General features: G+C 36.0%; 1 protein-coding gene across 2 annotated transcripts in view; it reads left to right on the top strand.

Annotated features, from left to right (window-relative positions):
• The window catches only part of LOC126869345 (rho GTPase-activating protein 7), a 349,000-nt gene that overhangs the window by 262,801 nt on the left and 67,197 nt on the right, over nt 1–19,002 (top strand). For both annotated transcript variants that reach the window (XM_050625732.1, XM_050625733.1), the window contains one exon: nt 8,745–8,816. In XM_050625732.1, coding sequence (XP_050481689.1) covers nt 8,745–8,816 — 72 coding nt within the window. The remainder of the gene's footprint in view (nt 1–8,744; nt 8,817–19,002) is intronic.

Here is a 19,002-nt window from a genome sequence, read left to right as displayed (position 1 = left end):
GGACGAATACATTTGTAGTAGGCTACGTGGAAGAGGAAGTCTGTGCTTACGTAGAGAAACATTTGGAACAGCCTGGTGTATCCATGCTTTTATGCAACGTGCAGGGGTTAAGCAATGGTGTTTACGGCCGACTTTTGACGTCAGAATCGAAGTAGGTCGGGCATTAAAAGCTGCAGCACGTTCGATGGAAGAGTCACGGGCAAGAATATCGCGCGTTTTATGCGACAGATCGAGAATCGAAGGGCAAACGTCGAGCTTTTTCTCGAAATTGTGTCGTGTAATTCGTGATTGTCCACGGTCTTAAGTCGATCATGTCAAGAATTTTCATTTCAATTCGCAATGTCACGCTTTTCATTACAAGGGATAGAAGTTCGTGGGCAAGAAAAAAGGAAGTTTTAATAGATAATATTTTCATTAATTTATTGTATTGTATCATGATATCGAACTTTTAATTTGAAATATACATTGCACAATTTAGTTTCGTATATCAGTAGTCTGTTTTCTGAGAAATTTAATATTTAATGTCGAAATTGTATTTCGTTGTAATGTCGAAATTTATATGTCTTAAACTTCAATGGTTTGGGGAATTTGAAACAAGCCTGATAGGTGTATTTTTTTCGTAGAGTTTTCTTAATAATGCTATACAGTGACTCTTATTAATAATCGGACACTATAGTATTCTATCGATTACTACTCTGTATATTTGATCATAATTAAAGTAACGTGCCTTATGTTTTTTATTATAACGAAGCATGTATTTTTCTTGACAATAATGCAAATTTTGTTTGCTTGGACTAAATATTTGTGGCATAACATATAATACGCTATAATATGTTAGGAAATATATTTTTCGTACGTCGCATAAATATTCGGACACTTATTCATTCATATTTGTTAGTTACACTTCTACAGTTTTAGTACTGTTTGCAAACATACATGTGTGTTGCGCAAGATGTAGAGCATACTTCGAAATATCAATTATTATTCGAAAATCATTGTCATCAGTCAGAAATGTTGAATATGAAACGAAAAAGCAAAAATACTTATTTTAACGTGCGACGATTAGACATTTCCAACCGTGAAAAAGGAAAATATTTATCGAGAAATCGTCTCTCTCTTAAAATTAAGCAAGTGTATCGTGGCAGACATAAAAAGATACAATCGTGAGGATCGGATAGAGTAAATTCTTCAAAAAAGACGACCAAAGATACTTAACGATCGAGATAAACGGAATATTAGGAGGAAAATAAAAAATCCTGACTTAAATGCTCCTAAGTTAAGTGCTGAATTATTTGAAGAGTCAGAAAAGAAAGTTCATCCAGATACGATACGTCGAGTATTTAAAAGAATGTGAATATAACGGTAGAGTAGCACGTAGAAAGCCGTATGTAAATGAGACAAATCGTAAGAAAAGATTAGTATTTACCAAATAATTTATTAACGAAGGACAAACTTGGTGGAATGATGTTTCTGCCGATGAAAGTAAATTCAGTTTACTTGGACCTGATGGACGAAAAATAGAGCCGCGTAAACGGAGTCAAGAGCTTAATTTTAGAAATTTAAGTCCGACAATTAAACACGAAGATGGAAGTGTCATGGTTTGGGGTTGTATTTCGTCGAAAGAAGTTGGGGAATTGGTTTTTATAGATGCAATTATGGATAAAAATAGGTATTTAGACATTTTAAAACAAAATCTAAAAAAAGGTGTAACTGCAGTGGACATTGAAAACACACTTTTTTTATCATGATAATGAACTGGAACATAAAGCCAGGATAGTTTAAGAATATCTGTTATACAGGGTGGTTGGTAACTGGTGATACAAGCGGAAAGGGGGGTGATTCTACACGAAAAAGAAGTCGAAAATATACAATAAAAACTTTTTCTTTTTTTTTAATTTTTTTAAGAATCTACAGTGAGATCCGTTATAACGAGACGTGATAAAGTGCGCGCGTACCGAGCGAAAATTCAAAGTCGATTTTCTCGAAAACAAAGCCTCAAACGAAAAATTTTTATTCTAACCTAACCCCCTTTCCGCTTGTACCACCAGTTACCAACCATCCTGTATAACTGCCATCGTGTGTTACATAAAGCACCGCAATCACTGGATTTAAATCCAATTAGAAACTTATGGGACTATCTGGACAAAAAGATTCGGCAAACACTAATTACGTGAAAGGATGAATTAAAACAAAGATTATTAGAAGAATGAAAGTGCACCACGCAAAATTATTTGCAAAAAATTATAACAAACATGCCAAATCGATTACAACATGTAATAAAACAAAAAAGCTATTCAACAAGATATTGACATTTAAAAAATTCATATAATATACATGTATTTTTTATGTAAAGTCATTCTAAAAAAATTAAATGTCCGAACATTTTTGCAACGTATGAATAATACATTTCCTAATGTATTATTTGTTATGCTACAAATTATTTAGTCTAAAATAAAATTTGCGTTACCGCCAAGAAAAATATATGCTTTATCATAATAAAAAACAAAAAATACGTTAATTAAATCATGGTCAAATATACAGAGTAGCAATGGATGGAATACTACAGTGTCCGAATATGAATAAGAGGAGTCACTGTATGTATATGCTAATATAATATGAATTTCAATATCCTTTCAGCTTAATGCAATAATCTTCAATTACATAGAACTATCAATGATCAAAGAATTTTTATCATTAAACATAAAAGTTAGGTTTCAAATTTTAAAGCAATTTGAATAAGTTTATCCAAGATTTTTTTACTCGTTTCTACGCCCTCATTTTCACGACCCGCGATGATGCTTCTCCTTGATTCGCTCTCGCAAGCTCTGGAAAAACATCATTTTTTTCGATATCAACAGTTACGGAATGTACTCCACGTTGCAAGGGGAAAGTAGAATTAAATAAAGCTCGAGAGGATACTAGAGAAACAGGCATTCCTTTGCGTGTAGTTCCACAGTGATATTACTTTCATAGAGAAAACGAGCAGGGAGAGCATCTTCGAAACAATATCTTGGTCTTCGATTGAAACGAATACGATACAGAATTTCTCTCAGCTACGGTTTATTGCGCTCTTCGATATAAGACACTCGAAAGAAATTTTTGTACCATCGACGTTCGAATGTTTAATCAAGTTTGTTGACGTTCGGCTAAGTTCGATCACAAATTCGAGATATTGCTAAGATACCTCACGTGATGGATTGAGGTCTCTTTAACTTAGCGTAACAGCTTATTTTTTTGTACACCGATTTTTCCGTGTATTTCGTTGTATACGAAAGGATAAGAAAGTCCAAAACGTCATAGTTAATCAGTAAGCACATAGAAAGCAAAGATTAAGGTGTTATCAGAAATGTTAGTTTGTTTAACATATGTTTCACCTATATTGCTTTGGAACGTGAGAGCGTATCGGAGAAGAATTTAACAAACAAGCAACAATATTGATCCTTAATAATATCATTAGTTACGTGGAAATTTTCGAACAGAACGTTTTAGTGTAATTTAATGAATAAATATTTTCAATAACTATTTAGAAGGAGTTCGGTCTCGATGCTCGATCCGGTTGCCCGCGTTACGACGGCGATTCGTTCGGAAGGCGCAGCCGCTTTGCCGGTTTCTGGATTGTGGCGTCTGGCCGCTGTCGCCTGAATTGCGTAAAAGCAAATCTCCTTACGAAAGGGTCGTGTACCTACACGGCTACGGTACCGTGCTCCACGGTCTTTTATTCCGCATGAAGTGACACACCTACGTGCCGCTTTATTCAGAACATAGCTGGAAGTCTCAGGCAGCGACCTACCGCAAAGCCGTATTATTTCGACGAGCTGGATTTCCGTGTCATCCGCCTTTCCAAGACGCGTCATGCTGGACGATGAATCATTAAATCGGCCTTCAAACGCGCGAATATCGCGTCACTTCTGCTGTTAAGCATGAAACTCGATTTGGTCGATCTTGTTTAATGGCATATTCGATTAATTGCTTCGCACAATCGATGATGTTTGAGGAGATGCACGAATCTCGATAGCTATGAAATTTTTGCTAAATTATTTTTGCTAAAACGAAGAATTTAAATTTTGCGAAACGATAATACGAACTTTATAGTATTTATTTTAATTATGTAATAGTCTTGATATTTGCAACTTTACAGACTAATAACGTCGACGATGACTCAGTTGTATTTCTATAATTAGTGCGTGATTTTTCTGTTAGTTTTATGGGGATGGGCTTGTAAATATGATTTTACGAAAATCCACGCCAGTTATGGATTACGTTTGACGCGATTCCTATTGGGTTTTTTTGCAAGTTTAGAAAAGAATCAGTTAGTTCGTTGTTTGTGAAAGGAACGTACAATCATTGGAACTTTAATTGCATTTTCGAAGCACGTCTTTTCGTTTACATGATGAATAAAGAAGTTCGGAGCGCGCTTCATTGAATAAAAAATTCAGTATGCGATCACAATTATCCCATGGCAGACTTTAAGATAACAGAAGATGTCTCTACTCACAGTATGCTCGTTAAAAACTGCCATTACCAGGGATCATGGAAAGGAATCTTTTTAAATTTTATTCAAACATTAACCTTAATAGGAGGAATATTTGCACATATGCGTATATATTTAGTTTTTCTTTAATTCAAGCATGATTCTAAAGAATACAATGTACATCTCTGTGAATAAATACTCTTCAGTTTATAGGATCCTTTCAATTCATCCAATGGCCAGTCTAAATCTATATACAAAAGTAAAAAATGATTATCTTCCTCTGGTCTTACTAAATTCATCCCTGGATAGTGTAAAGTTGGGTAATGGTATGATTTGCGCTTTATTTCCGACTGAACTTTTTAATTGTAGTGACTTTGAAAATGAAAGAACGCTTCTTTAACTACAAGAAACAGGGAAATATTTGTGGGTAAACTGAGTCATTTATATCCACGCTCATTTTTTCGTTCGTGAGATAAAGCGTTTGCAATCTTTTTCTACCACACAAGAATTCGAAAAAATTAAAATGTAAAATTTTCCATAAATTATCGATAGGAATTTGTCTACGGATTATTTCTTGTTCAAAATATTCTCGTATTATCCACCTTACAACTTTCGCAAAGGCTTCACTACGCACACTACAAACACACCGAAGACTAAGAAAAGACTCTTAACCCGTCGCTTACCCTTCGCGCCCCTTAAGAACAAGCCCATCCCCATAAAACTAACAGAAATACGTTTCTTCCAGCACGTCCGCACAACAACGCATATCGGTTCCGTGATCGATCGACCTAATGAAAAGCGACGCGAGCGCCACGCCGTTCTGTTCTGCTAATTAATAAACTTCCATCGAAACACCAAGAGTGAAAGGCTCGATTAAACGTCCTTGAAGGAGGTTGCATGTACTATATCTCTATTACGCCCATTTATCGAATTTGACTAGTTTGGCCACAGAGACGAGATCGAATTCGAATTGGAATTCATGAACAGTTTCGCAGTGATTCTATGAACAGTTTTGAAGTAAACGGACTAATTAATTTTGCTGTGGTCCTTGAATGTTTTTCAATAGACTGTAGATGGAAAACAAGATAAATTACATCTCCCATCTTTTATATGACAATTTTAAGATTCAATATGTCGTCAATTAATTACATTTTCATTTGATTTGAGGATTAAATATACGTTTTTGTTACTCTCTTGGGAAATATTAATGACGTTAATTATGCCGCAATATTAATTGAATTAAATTAACACACAATTATTCGTTTCCTACAAAACATTGCGTATTTATCAACTATTTTCGAAAGCTTTTCATAAATGCTTCTTTTATAAATACTTCTTTTGAGTCATCAAATAACACTGAAATCGGAAAATTAGTAATAATAGCGTTATCATATTTTCCTGTATGGACTTGTACTTTTATTAACACTTTTCTTAAATTTGGGACATCTTTTATCGTTAGAAAAGTGTAATGGGATGGGAAATAACCAGAAGAATGTAGCAGGGTTAATTCACGAGAACGTATATTGTAGAACAGATCATGATCCATGATGTAGCGCGTGATGTCGTGCGCCACGGTCGAGAAGCTCGACGACGTAGCGGTCAGAAAATAAAGATGTTAACCACTCTCTCCCTCTCCCCCCTCTCTCTCCATCCATCTCTCTCTCTCTCTCTCTCTCTCTCTCTCTTTCTTTATAGTGATAGCTATCTACGTTTTATCGCGTGGCAATGCGCGATCGCATCGGTGTTATAGATATGAATTCTCTTTTCCGTCGCTACGGGTGGTTAAGGACTCCCTCAAAGACAGAAACGTGCTAGCCTCGACACCAAGTTTTCCCCCTACCCTCTTGCTTTCTTCTTTATATCACCGATCGTCTATGTCCTTTTCGCAACTTTCGCTCGTACCATCGTTGGTTATCCCTGTTCTCATTTGTGGCTTCTCGTGGATCCCACGTGGGACTTTCGCGACTGCCTCCTGGCCAATTAACCATACGCAGAAAAAAACTGCTGCTGAAAAGTGATATGTCCCTCTGACCCGTGTAGAAATTTCAGAAGAGTTGCAGGATATTCTCCATTTTCCTTCTTCCTGTTTCCTTGTTATCGGTGTGCAAATCTTACACGCAAGTCCACCTGATCTAAAGAAAGGTTATTGCAGTTAAACTTATATAGAGATTTTGAAGTTATGTCGCTCTTTGATCAGATTAGTTTTAGGTATATTCATTATCATAGGATATTTTGTTTTATCTAGGATTTTTCTAGCGGATATTTTGACTGTATCTGTTTTCATTAATTTGATGCGTGTCTTTTACAAATATTTCTATTAAAAAAATGTTTTGCTGAAATTTGTTCTATGTATTATTTTCATTAATTTTTGTGGTCGAGTAATGAAATATTTCTTATATGTTATTTATTAAGATATTGTTTTGAAATTGAAGCTTTTGTTGTGTTTCTTACTGAACCGTTGAATACACTACAGCCTGCTATGGAAGTGTAAATATTTGGTATTGGTTTCATAATCGTTTGATGCTTATGTTATGTTATGCATTATGTACTGATCTCAATTTTTTTCATGCGAATTTAATCAAATAAATATAGAAAAATATGTCGCATTTATCTCGTCAAAAACAGTACCTCGTGAATGAAAAAGAATGATGAAAGAACGAGAGATCTAGTTCCAAGAACGTCGACGATCACACGTTTTTATGATAAGGAACAAGTGTTACTGAACTATGCCCATTCATAACCCATTTGGCATCTCGGAAGATTAGATACGCAGCTTGCTCAGATAACTTTTCTGATTGACAACCTGGAAACAGTGGAAGAGTAACGTATCGTTTCTTATCGGTTTCTAGAAACGAGCGAGAAGATGCTGTATTGCAACACGAGTCTAGTATATTAACCTTTCTGTGATCTATGTTTCTCTCAAAAGTTTCTCTCGTTTTGTAAGAAAATAATAGATGTACGACATTTCCTGTTTGTATTATTTTGTTGAATTATGTATGCCGCATTTTGTTCTATTACGTTGTTCTATTTACATTTGACAGATTAGGTTTCATGTTTGTATAAACATTGCTGGATAAAGCAGATGCGTGCAGATAGCGAAAGATACTTTTGGGACAACCTAATACGATTCTATTTAAAAATTTAAGCATTTATACAAAACTTTAAATTTAAATTCTATAATTCAAAATTCCATATTCTCAAATCTAAGTTGAAACTTTCAAGCCTCTAGTTTTAAGTAAAAACTATATAATTTAAAACTTACAATGTTGTTTAGTTAATATCGTTTAACATTCTTTTCTTATGTACATTAATAAAATACCCTGTTAAAGCATGACAAGCTAAAAGATTCTTTATATATATAAATTCTTCGTAACAAAAGAGTAAATTTCCCTTCTGACGGACATCATCCTTAAGAACAAAACCCTTCGAAATCGACAACGACTCCAGAACGTTTGACACCAATACTCGGAATTCCAGCATACAGATCGATCTCATTCCTGTCGGTCGGGAATAAATTCCTGCCTCGTTTTAGTAATTCCCTCCTTCGGGACGTCCGTTTTCCCTTGTCTCGTGAGTTTCATCGCGATGCATTCCTTTCGCGCTGCGACACACTCGCGTTCTCGCGAGTTTTTCACGTCACGCTGTCAGCCAAGGTATCTCGTCTCGCATAATGAAGAGCACCGTTTTCGTCGTGGTCGCCGCTTTTTCTGACGAGGCCTTCATCCACCAAACGAGCAGGGTCGTGCACTGCAAGCAGAGGAATCCTGCCCCGCTAATGATCAGAATGTTTGTTCATGTAAATGCGGATCCCGGCCCTTTTTTCTTTCGCACACTTTGCTGAAAACGAGTTTATCGCACGAGCCTGGTTGTCTTCGATAATGTTTCTGCTGTTCGTTGACTGGTGATCCTTTAATTTTGTCGAGCGAAGAAGAAAATCGCTGTTTCCTCATTTAATGGGACTGTGCCTTTGAGAGATCGGCACGGGATATAATTATGGTACAGTTATGTTGAAACTTGACAGATTCCAATAATTTTGAATTATTTGTTCATATTCGATATATTTCGGAAATTTCTTGCATCTATAATTTGTGATTACTCTTTTGACATTTGATGCGTTGAAGATCTTTTGCCTTTTTAAAATGAAATAATGAAATAAAATTGAGAATTTTGAAAACTAACTTGAATTTCTATAGCTTATATCTAATAATGTGTGGGATAATTGTGAAGAAATAAATTAACTTTTCTAATGTACGTGTGATTTCTTTTGTTATAGAGATCGAAGCACAAGAAGCTTGCAAATGGCTGAGAGCAGCTGGTTTTCCACAATATGCGCAGATGTACGAGGGTAAGTTAAGCTCATTTTTCAATATTTAGCTATAATATGTTTACAAAACCTAACTGAATATTAAATAAAAATTGAAAATATTTTTGTTTATAATATCGCTTCCTCGTATATTCATCTTAACACGTGAAATAACCGAAAGAAAAGGAATATAGTAAGATATCTTTTATTTCTACCTACCTTCGGGTTCCAAGAATAATTACTGTCATAGAGGAATAACAATATCCATCTTCAATCATTATTCACCCCAACAAAGGAAAGAAATAAAATGGAATGAATCATTTACAGCCACATTGACTCATCTATGTAAAACGCATCCTACAACAGTCTAAGGGCACAATAGAATCTGTCATTGATAAAATCTAAATCTTCGACGTTTAAGCACGCTTTCTGAATTGGAAGTGCTCCAAAATATGTAATTAAAATGAAAAGCAATTCTTGCGGGGGTGACCGCTCGTTATTTTTGACAGCTCCAATTTACTTTGAATTTACCATGCATAATTCACCATAATAATCGACACGATCTCTTAGGAAAGCCTCTTTCGAGTCTTTACTCTCGAGAATCTCCTCGCATGACGCATAGAAAGTTGTCAGCTGTTGTCCAGATCAGGACAGATTATGGGTCGAAAAAAGTTTCACGAAATTCGAGCATCCCCTTTCTCGTTTCCTCTCGCTTTCGGAGCCATGTGGTTCTTCTCACTCTGAATGCAGTCCACCATTTTTCATTTCCAAGCGGTCACGTATAGCGAAAAGCGTGGTCACGTCCTCTGGCTGCCCGAAAAGGGGTGACGTTTCAAAGAGAGAATGTCAACTTTTGAGGCTCGAGGCAAACAGCGTCGTTAGCTCGAGAGGGATCAGCACTTTGCGGTAGAAATAACTCAAAATGACCGGTTACCACGGATTTTTATGAAGTGGATCTCTGTAATCCTCATAATTATTATGTTGGATAGATGAGTTTTGTTTACTCATTTTATTCCAGTAATTTTGCGAAGCAGCCGTTGCAGTTATAATATTTTGAGAAACATATTTTTTCATACGTATTTAAGATAGCAGATGTTATAACAAATTATTTTAGTACTTAAGAGTTGATCAAACTTGTATGTAATTTTTTCGAACATAAAAGAAGGAATATAGACTTGAAATTTTTAACTAAAAAATTGAAATCGAAAATTTTAAATTTGAAAAATTGGATTTGAAATTGTTTATCTGGTAATGTAAAGTTTAGATTTGAGATTTTGAATTTGAAATTGTTTGTTTGGAAATTAAAACTTGAAAATACAAATTTTAAATTTAGAATTTCAATTCAACATTTGCTTTCATAAGCAATATACATTTAAGACAATAACATGGAAAATAATTACATTAATAATGTTACAAACTCTGAACCACTATGATAGTCACAAGCAATACTAACAGAATGATAAAAATATTGCTGATATCAGATTTATGTTGACACTTATGTTTCGTATATAATGTCTATCACATGGACAAATTCGGTTTCAAAGAAATGTCGCGTGTGGTCAAAGCACATTCGTCACGCATCCCTTCGAAAAAATGGACCAAGGCTTCGAAAGATGAAAATAAGAGAATCGACCCAAGTGTAGATTTACAATACCCTTTTAAATAAGAAAAATCGTCAAGTCAAAAGAGAGGGTGGTCCATGGACCACCGAAGCGGACGTATGCGAATGTTTTCGATGGCAGTCTGGTGTACGTGAGATTTTTACTAATATCCGCAGCCTCGGAAACAAAGGTCTCCCTGTTTCGTTTTTGTTTTTCCCTCAGCTACGTACCTCCATAATATTAGAGTATAAATTTCAAGATCTCATTGTTCGACGGCCTTGGATGAACCGTTTCATTTGCAATTCATCGATCGCGGAGAGGTAAAGAAATGTAACGAGTTTCGATTTTGTATTTCCAATTATAATTATGAAAGTTTGTTTATGAATTAATTATGAATGTTTACTTTCTCTTATATACTTTACGATATATTATTTCATGAATATCGTTTATAAAAATTATCGAGGAATTTATAAAATTGGTAATAATTGCTATGAATATATCTATAAGTTAGTGTCAGGGAAATAATTATCAATAAAATGCAACGAAACGACGAATGATAAAATTAGATTTGAAAAACATGGATACCAAAGTGCTTGAACATGAAGTTCCTAAATTATATATTATTGTAGAACACTTATAATGTCTCTCATTTGAAGTAATACTGCTAAATAAGTTACATTAATTGTTATGTTACAGTTACGAGTAAAATCACATCTTTTGACATAATAAAAGTCCAAATTACAGTTTTATTTTTCTAACTAAATTACAATTTATTAATAATTTTATACCTATAAATTATCATTTATATTTTAAATAAAACTAAAGGAGGATCAAATAAAAATCGGTGCCTGTACCAGATGTCTAGATTCGGGAAAGCTTCCGTAGCACGTAATTTTATTCTGCTAACAAAACGCACTGTAAAATTACATTGTTCCAACGAAACGGCTAATCGTTTACAAATAACGGACCGTTTCCGTGCGAATTGCCGTAGATTGTTTAAAAATAGGTTCTCGAGGTGCACTGGCGCGGCAGTAGCAGGCAAATAAACAGCGCGATGAAACAATGACTCGCTAATGACGCCGTAAGAACAGTACCGGGCTGCCGCGAGTGCAAACGCAACTGCAAGAACGCATAGACGTGCGAGTGTGCAATAACGAATGCATTGTTGGCAGGCGCTGCGACAAAGGGCCCATTATGATAAGTATTAACATGTCCGGACGCATCAAGCTGCTCCTTAATAAGTTACTATCGCTCCTGGCGTCGCGATTCGATTCGCTTTGCCCACGTGTCACTCGTTACAAGTTTTCTCTCGCGGTTTTTTTCTATCCTTTTAAGAAATTTTTTGATCAAACGCCATTTTTCGTCTTATGAGAATTCGCTGAAGTCTAGCAGAATGCAGGAGTTTAACGTTACGGCTACCCATAGACTGATATCAAATCTATTGGCTTTACAATTACTAAAAACATTTAAATATTTTTGATAATTTTCGATTTTATTTTTATTCGGGCAGAAAGAAGATTATTACATATATTTATTATTCTTAATTTATACCGAAGTTTTGGTGTTGTAATACTTGGCGAATATCTTTTCGTTTCCTTTTGAAAAATGATATTTTTACGCTTTTTTTCGAATTTCCGTTGCTTTTTTGTCCATTTATCACTAACACCACCTGGAATTAAAGCAATAAGCGTGAAAAAAATATTGACAAAAAGATTGGAATATCTTAAGAACTTTTTGTTAGATCAAGAGAATTATTTCGATGACCGTCAAGTGGTTAATCATAAAATATCGTACACAAAATCAAAGTTTGGCAAAGATTGATATATGGCCATGGTATAACGAGCAGGTGCAAAATTATCATGCACGTGAAATGAGATGTATTAACTGTAAGTACTATCACTTCATCAATGTATATATTCATATGCTACATAACTATATAGGTATATTAATATCTGGACATGTAAACGTAACTCTTAAAAGCCATTAATTATAGTACTTATAAAAAGAACTTCGAAATAATCAATGTCATAAATCTTCAACCATACCTTGTTCACACACGGTGCAACTTTACGGCAGGAGCAACTTCTTAAATTCTTGATACGAATCTTTAGACTGCGTGAAAACAAAAATAAAAAGTCAGGAACTGAGATCACGAAACCTTACTTCCTCGTTTTACTTTCCTTCTCCCATATCAGCCTCCCTATCATCGTCCTACATTCACACCTAAGGAATTTTTCGCTGCCAATTTTACACTTTCTAGACTTCGAAGTACTCCTTTCCCAAGAAACTTCTTCCTTTCCATAATTAGCTGCGCATGTTGTATGAAGCAAGGTAGAGTTATCTGAGTTACATAAGGTTCGATATCTTAAAATTCAATTTTGAATATTGCACGTAATTATGAGACGCCATTAGTCTTTAATATAATAATGAAAGAATATATAAACTAATTACTAAAATACTAAAATTACATCAAACAATATATTCGGAAGAGGGCATTCAAGTATTGTATGTTTAAACAATTGTTACGGCACACCAGTTGAAAATCGTGGCCCTAACCTAAAAGTGGAGCAGACAAAACAGAGCCTTCTTTCGTATCCTCCATCCGGACGCGTATCGCGGGTACCGGACACGGTATCATGTTCGAGGTAAAACGAAGTTGACACGCAACCTGCCATGGGAGCGTGTCGCGTGGTAGCATTGAGCCAGGTGTAGAACGATACCGGGGAAAGGACTAACAACTCGCGTTCTGTGGTCATTAACGTCCTTGGTGCCAGCGAGTAATTCCAGGTCTTTCTTCAATTTCAAGAGCTCTAATGCGGGAATAATAATGAGGCGTACGTCGCCGTGCGATGATTAATGACCGAAGCGATTTTTCAACGGTACGGTGGCGCAACGCCGCCAATTTACGCCTGGATAGACTGTCGAACGACCAGCTGCCTGCTAAATAACACAATGTCCCGCGAGATTTATGCGGAAACGGGGTCGAGGGATTTTAAACCTGGAGGAATTAGTAGGCCGTGCACCATAGCGTTGGCATAAATTCTCTACGCTGTCTCGTTACCGCGTTTATTTAAATCAATTTCGATCGATGTGCGTCCGGATACACTGACGGCGATATAACGCCAGTTAGACGGTTATTTAGTACCATTTAGTTGTGCGAATGGAGCAAACTTTGGTGCTGAGCGGAGGCGGTAAGTTGGTAAACGCGGTAGCACGACAGTATACCTTTACGACTGCTGGTTTCGATGCGAGCCTTTCAGAAATCAAACTGACCGATTCGGTCTTTAATTTTATTATACAAGTACACGATTAATATTTAGTTTTCAAGAAACAAATTACTTACTTTCATAATTCATTCATCGTAACGTGATGTAAATAATGGTAAATTACAAGGTAAATTTAAAAAGCAATATTTTTCAAGTAAAAGTGATCGTCACTCTTCTATACTTTTTAACTTATAAAGTTGATCAATGTCGTCTCTGGACAAGTCATATAGTACTGTCCCATAAATAAAACTATTTTAGAAAAATTTTTGTTTGACACGAACTGCCCTAACTACTATATTACAAAGATATCGTAAACGTCACAAATCATTATTCGTCATTGTAAATTTCTAAACTTACTCTTTTGTACGAAATAATCGATGAGTAATTTTTTTAAAGTACTAAAGAATTATTTGTATAGAAATTCTGCCAACAGTTGTCAAATAAATAAACGTTTAAATAAACGTTAGTCTTGATTCAGCATGAATGTAAATTTATATTTCAATTCTATTTAAATCATATTACACTGATGCAACGAGGGCAGAAATCAAAGGAATATCCGATAAAGTACGCACGATATCTCTCCAATAACTTTCCTCGATACTAACTTATTCGGACTTTGAAATAGGAGACAAGTCGCGTATTTGCAATCGAGGAATATTTCTTGAAAAACTTAACAAGCTGGCAAAGGTTCAAGCTTCTCTGAATTCATCTAGTATTTCAACGTATCTATAATTCTTCTGTGAGAAATGTAGGCGTAAATAGTAGGAAAGAAAGTCGAGAATCTTCGAGTCTAAATTCTGATCGCTGGAAAGCTTCTCAAATTTTATTAAAGAAGCTGCTAAACATCGAGTAGAAAAAAGATGGCTTCGTTGAATGAATGAAAAATTATTATTAGATTGATGTTATTATTAAACTTGATATCATTACGCAAAGTTTACCACACCATAATAGACGAACTATTAAGAGATAACGGGATTACATCGAAAAGCACTTTGCATGCTATCCGAAATTTCATCATGTAACCAAGACTTACATAAAAAAAGCTAAGACATGGACGTTGCTTAAGCTTTTTCTAAGATATAATCAGCAACAAATCTCTTTTGGCAAATTTTGGCAAAATTTTTACTCTTCGATAAAATACGTAAAATACGTAAAAATTGTTTAAATTAGTTAAATCTTCTCCAGTAAATTTTTGAAAAACTTTTTCTAAAATTATGTATAATAATACATCCACCAAAATCGCTGAACTACGTCATTTTTAACCTAATTCACGAAAAATAACACAAACACTATAAAATCAGCTCTCGAAACAACAACAAAATGATTCATCCTATCCAATTGCGTATAACACTCCGTCGAATACAGTCAAACGAAATCAAACCCCTAAAGCCAATCCTTCCTTTCCTCCTCTTACCCCTTCCTTCCAAATTAAAGGATAATAAAGCGCATGATATACATACATACAGAACGTGTATATCTCTGAAACAAAAAAAAAAAAGAGACAAATAATGGACAAGAAGCATGTTAAGAAGTTGGCAAACAAGCGACGATACTGTTCCTTCCCCTCGAAATAACGCGTGTTCGAGCGAGGTGCGCTCGAGCGTTCAGCCGTGCGATGAAAAGCGGTCTGTCAGACGGTATCCATCCGTCGCTAATTAGTATACACGTGGATTAACCGTGGATCACGTGTAACTGCAGCCAGGGATCGTGGAAAGTATCGAGTCACGCCTCTCTTGTTTCCATTATATTAATCAAACGAGCCGATCCTCGTAGTCAAGGGAAAGAATCTAATCTTTGCACGGTCTCTCCCGGATCTCGTTGTTGTTTGAGAACGGAGTGATTAAACGCGACTTATTTCGTCGCGGCGTTTCAAGCGTCATGTTAACACAGCGTGCCCAACATTGTATGAAATCCAGCTGAGAAGTCGTACAGATAGTCGCCTAGATTTTTCGTATTCGTGGCTAACAACCGCGCGTAAACCGAGGGGCCGGCGATTTCTCGCTGGAGAATTGGGCTAATGAGCGGCTCGATCGTCGATTACGATCGGTTTTCGCGGCGGAACCTCGATTTCTGGCCTTTCTTTTCATTCGATCCTCCTTTGTATGCGGCCCGCAGGTTTGTAAGACGAGACTACGTCGATACATTCTGATTAAATAATAATGTTAGTAGGATAAATGGCACGAGCAGGTATGGATTCACATTGGTAACTTAACTCGTTAACTCGATAATCTCTTAATTAGGCTTCTGTCGTTCTAGTTAACTTCTATCATCGTGAAGTTAAACATTAATAAAGACAAATCAATTTGGAATAAATGGATTTTAACTCTTTTAAACGTATGTATGTAGATGCGATGAAATTTATTCCACGACTAATTATACGAAGTATTTCAACACTCATAAGTATTTTTCTATATTAATAAAATGCTTCGATCTGTTTATCAGAAACACTTTCAATTCTGCGTACCATTGCGAAAGAGTTAAAAATGTTGATTACACATGTTATGCATATGAATATATAAAAATGTAATATATTAGATAATGAACAGAGATCTGAATATCATTCATGGTTTAGTACTTGGAGATTTATTAAATTAAGATTTATGAATTTAAAATTCAACTTGGAAGAATTGTGGACGAAAAATGACTTGGTCATTATGGCCCGATTAATCAACTACAAAATTGAAAGCTTTAACGGTAAATGAGGACCATCTATGGTCGTTCGAAATTCGAATCCGTGAATTTCATCCTATATTAATGAATAACCTAATAACGTTGTCCTCATTGGCACACGGCCAAGCGAGTCATTTTACGTTGAAATGATTTTATTAACGGACGTCACAGCACTACGAACATAAAAATAAGAAAAATCATTTGTTTCGAATTCAGACTGTTACATCCATTAAAGCAGAACATTAATTGGAAAAGTATTTGACATTTTTACGATTCCTAAAATGATTAAGATAAAGATAAAATGTCTATTCACCAGTCCATAAAAATAAACGCATTAAGCAGGACTGTGTACGCTCGCACGTTAACTTGGATCTTACTATTTAAAAATCTAGCATTACAAAAAAAAAAGGTGCCCTACTTTATTGGAATGACGTATAAGAAACCGCTCAAAGAAAGAATTTGGACCTTCTATATTTATCAATCGCGTTTCTACGAGATTCAGCGTTGACCACCATGGTAATTTTCTGTACTTTCGTGCGTTTACGTATTTTCTTGGAACGAGACACGCTTCCAGGCTTTTCTTGCCTGATTTGTTGAGACTCCTGAATGGTTCGTTGAGAGAATGAAATCCATAAACTTGTGGAAAGTATATCTGTTTACATCGTACAGACAAACGGCAAATAAAAGCGGGAATATAATAAAAGTGACGGTGACGCAAAAATATCCCATTACATATTCTACCGACAGTAAGTTTTCTTTTTATTGCAAATGTTCTATTCTTCGTTTCGATCGAATCTTTTTTTAAATTATAACCTCATGTGTCCTAAGTAAAGGATTTTATAATTCTAGAAGATTCGTGGTATCTGCCTGATGCTAAAAAGATTTTCTTGCACAGGAAATTAAATACAAAAATTACAAATAATGCGTACCTGAGTAGCTTGATAAACTTTTTACATAATGGACACGTCGTTTCTTGTATACTCTAATTATAAATTTCATTTTCAAATTGTGCATTTTAGTGCACAGTTCATAAAATACATATCACGCCGCTTATTGTAGGCATAAACACGTACCTTTGTCGTTCCTACAAATTTGCAGGTAGGTAACCATTCCACACCTTAAACACTAGCATGAAAAATATACTTAAGAGTTACATCAATAACGAACTACCAATCCGGAAGATAATCTTCTCCATTTTTTCTTTCGAACTCAAACTAATTGATATATGTATCAATGTATCTCACAAACACCTACCATGCCAGTATCGCATCACGAACCTCGTGAGATCAAAAAATATATAACAAAATAACAACGATCAATCTTGCGTATAAACGTAATAAAACAGCGATCAATCACGTCAACAGTTACGTCCGCCAAATGTATCTCCACGATACTTCATAGCCCGTATCGTCCATAACGCCGATGCGATGGCCCAATTCTCAAGACGCCATTGAAAGGTGGCCCAGCGTCACGTGAGCTCAGTCCTTTTTGTACTATCGTGCTACTACTGCAAGAGTATCGCTCTATATAACGTCGGCTGGCCACATTTTCATTTACCGTGCGAATTTACGATACTTACTCGAAAGTAATTTCAATCGGTACATCTAAAATTACACGCGGGTCTGTAGTCACGATTCACGAAATGCCGCGATGTCGGAAGCACGTGCTGCTCTTTCTGTTCCTTTCATCGATTTGGAACACGTCCAGCGATGGTCTCTCCTTTATTTTCTACTCTTTCGTCTTGTTCCTCTCCGTTTAGCCTCTCCGTCTCTCGCTCTCGTCCCGTTGTCCAGCTCGAAAATCGTGATCATCCTGTTTCTGAGCAGCCAGACAGCCGGTCTATTACCCGGAATTGCGAATGGCATGCGGGCAGCTGTCGCTACAACGATTTCCGTGGATGGGGTTCGCTTAATTAGTTGCTCGAAACACGCATATAGAACGGTTCACGGAACCGGACGTGGAAGAACCCACCAAGAAGGATAGTCGAGAAACCTTCTCTCGCAGACGAGGTTCATTAGGTTTCTGGGGTATTTGCGCGACGAGAATATTTGGCGATGATTAAGAACAGGCACAACGACGCTTATTATTCTGTTGCGGCAGAGTCGTTACGAGGCGGGCCTTTGCACCGCGGATGGCAAATACAAATTAGCATGTGGATCGCTGGCCTTTGCGGTAGCCCGTTTGGAAACGCCATTAACGGCGTTTTTGGAATCGTTTAATTCAACTCAGAACCCGCGATAATTGGGACACCTGTAGAAATTGGAGGTTTGTGATATGGTCGAATAAATTCGCTGTGTTCTTTGATCGACTGAATTAGTGTCAGTTTAGAAACAGATTAGTGCCAGTTTTCTGTGATCTTCATACGTTACTATTTCTATTAGGTTGTATAATTTTTTTTTATGTCAGTCACTTTATTCGAAGTAAAGGGAAGGTAAAGCTTTTTCCAGAGACTCTTTCTTCAAAACTTTCAGCTGATTCCATAAAGCACAGCTGAAATATAGCCGTAGGATGCTTGAAAGAGGAACGGATGAAAGGGAAATTTAGAGCGGCGATGATTATTTAAACTAAGCAGTTGTTACGTTGTAGCTGCGCAAAACGGGACGTCCTAGTTAACCACGACCTCATGAAACGTATGCGGTCATGACTTACAAGATTCGCCGGAGCGAAAACTAGAGTGCATACATATGTTCA

This window comes from Bombus huntii, chromosome 9, assembly GCF_024542735.1.
Source record: "Bombus huntii isolate Logan2020A chromosome 9, iyBomHunt1.1, whole genome shotgun sequence".
Lineage (NCBI taxonomy): Eukaryota > Metazoa > Arthropoda > Insecta > Hymenoptera > Apidae > Bombus > Bombus huntii.
This window is presented reverse-complemented; position numbering and strand designations above follow the sequence as displayed.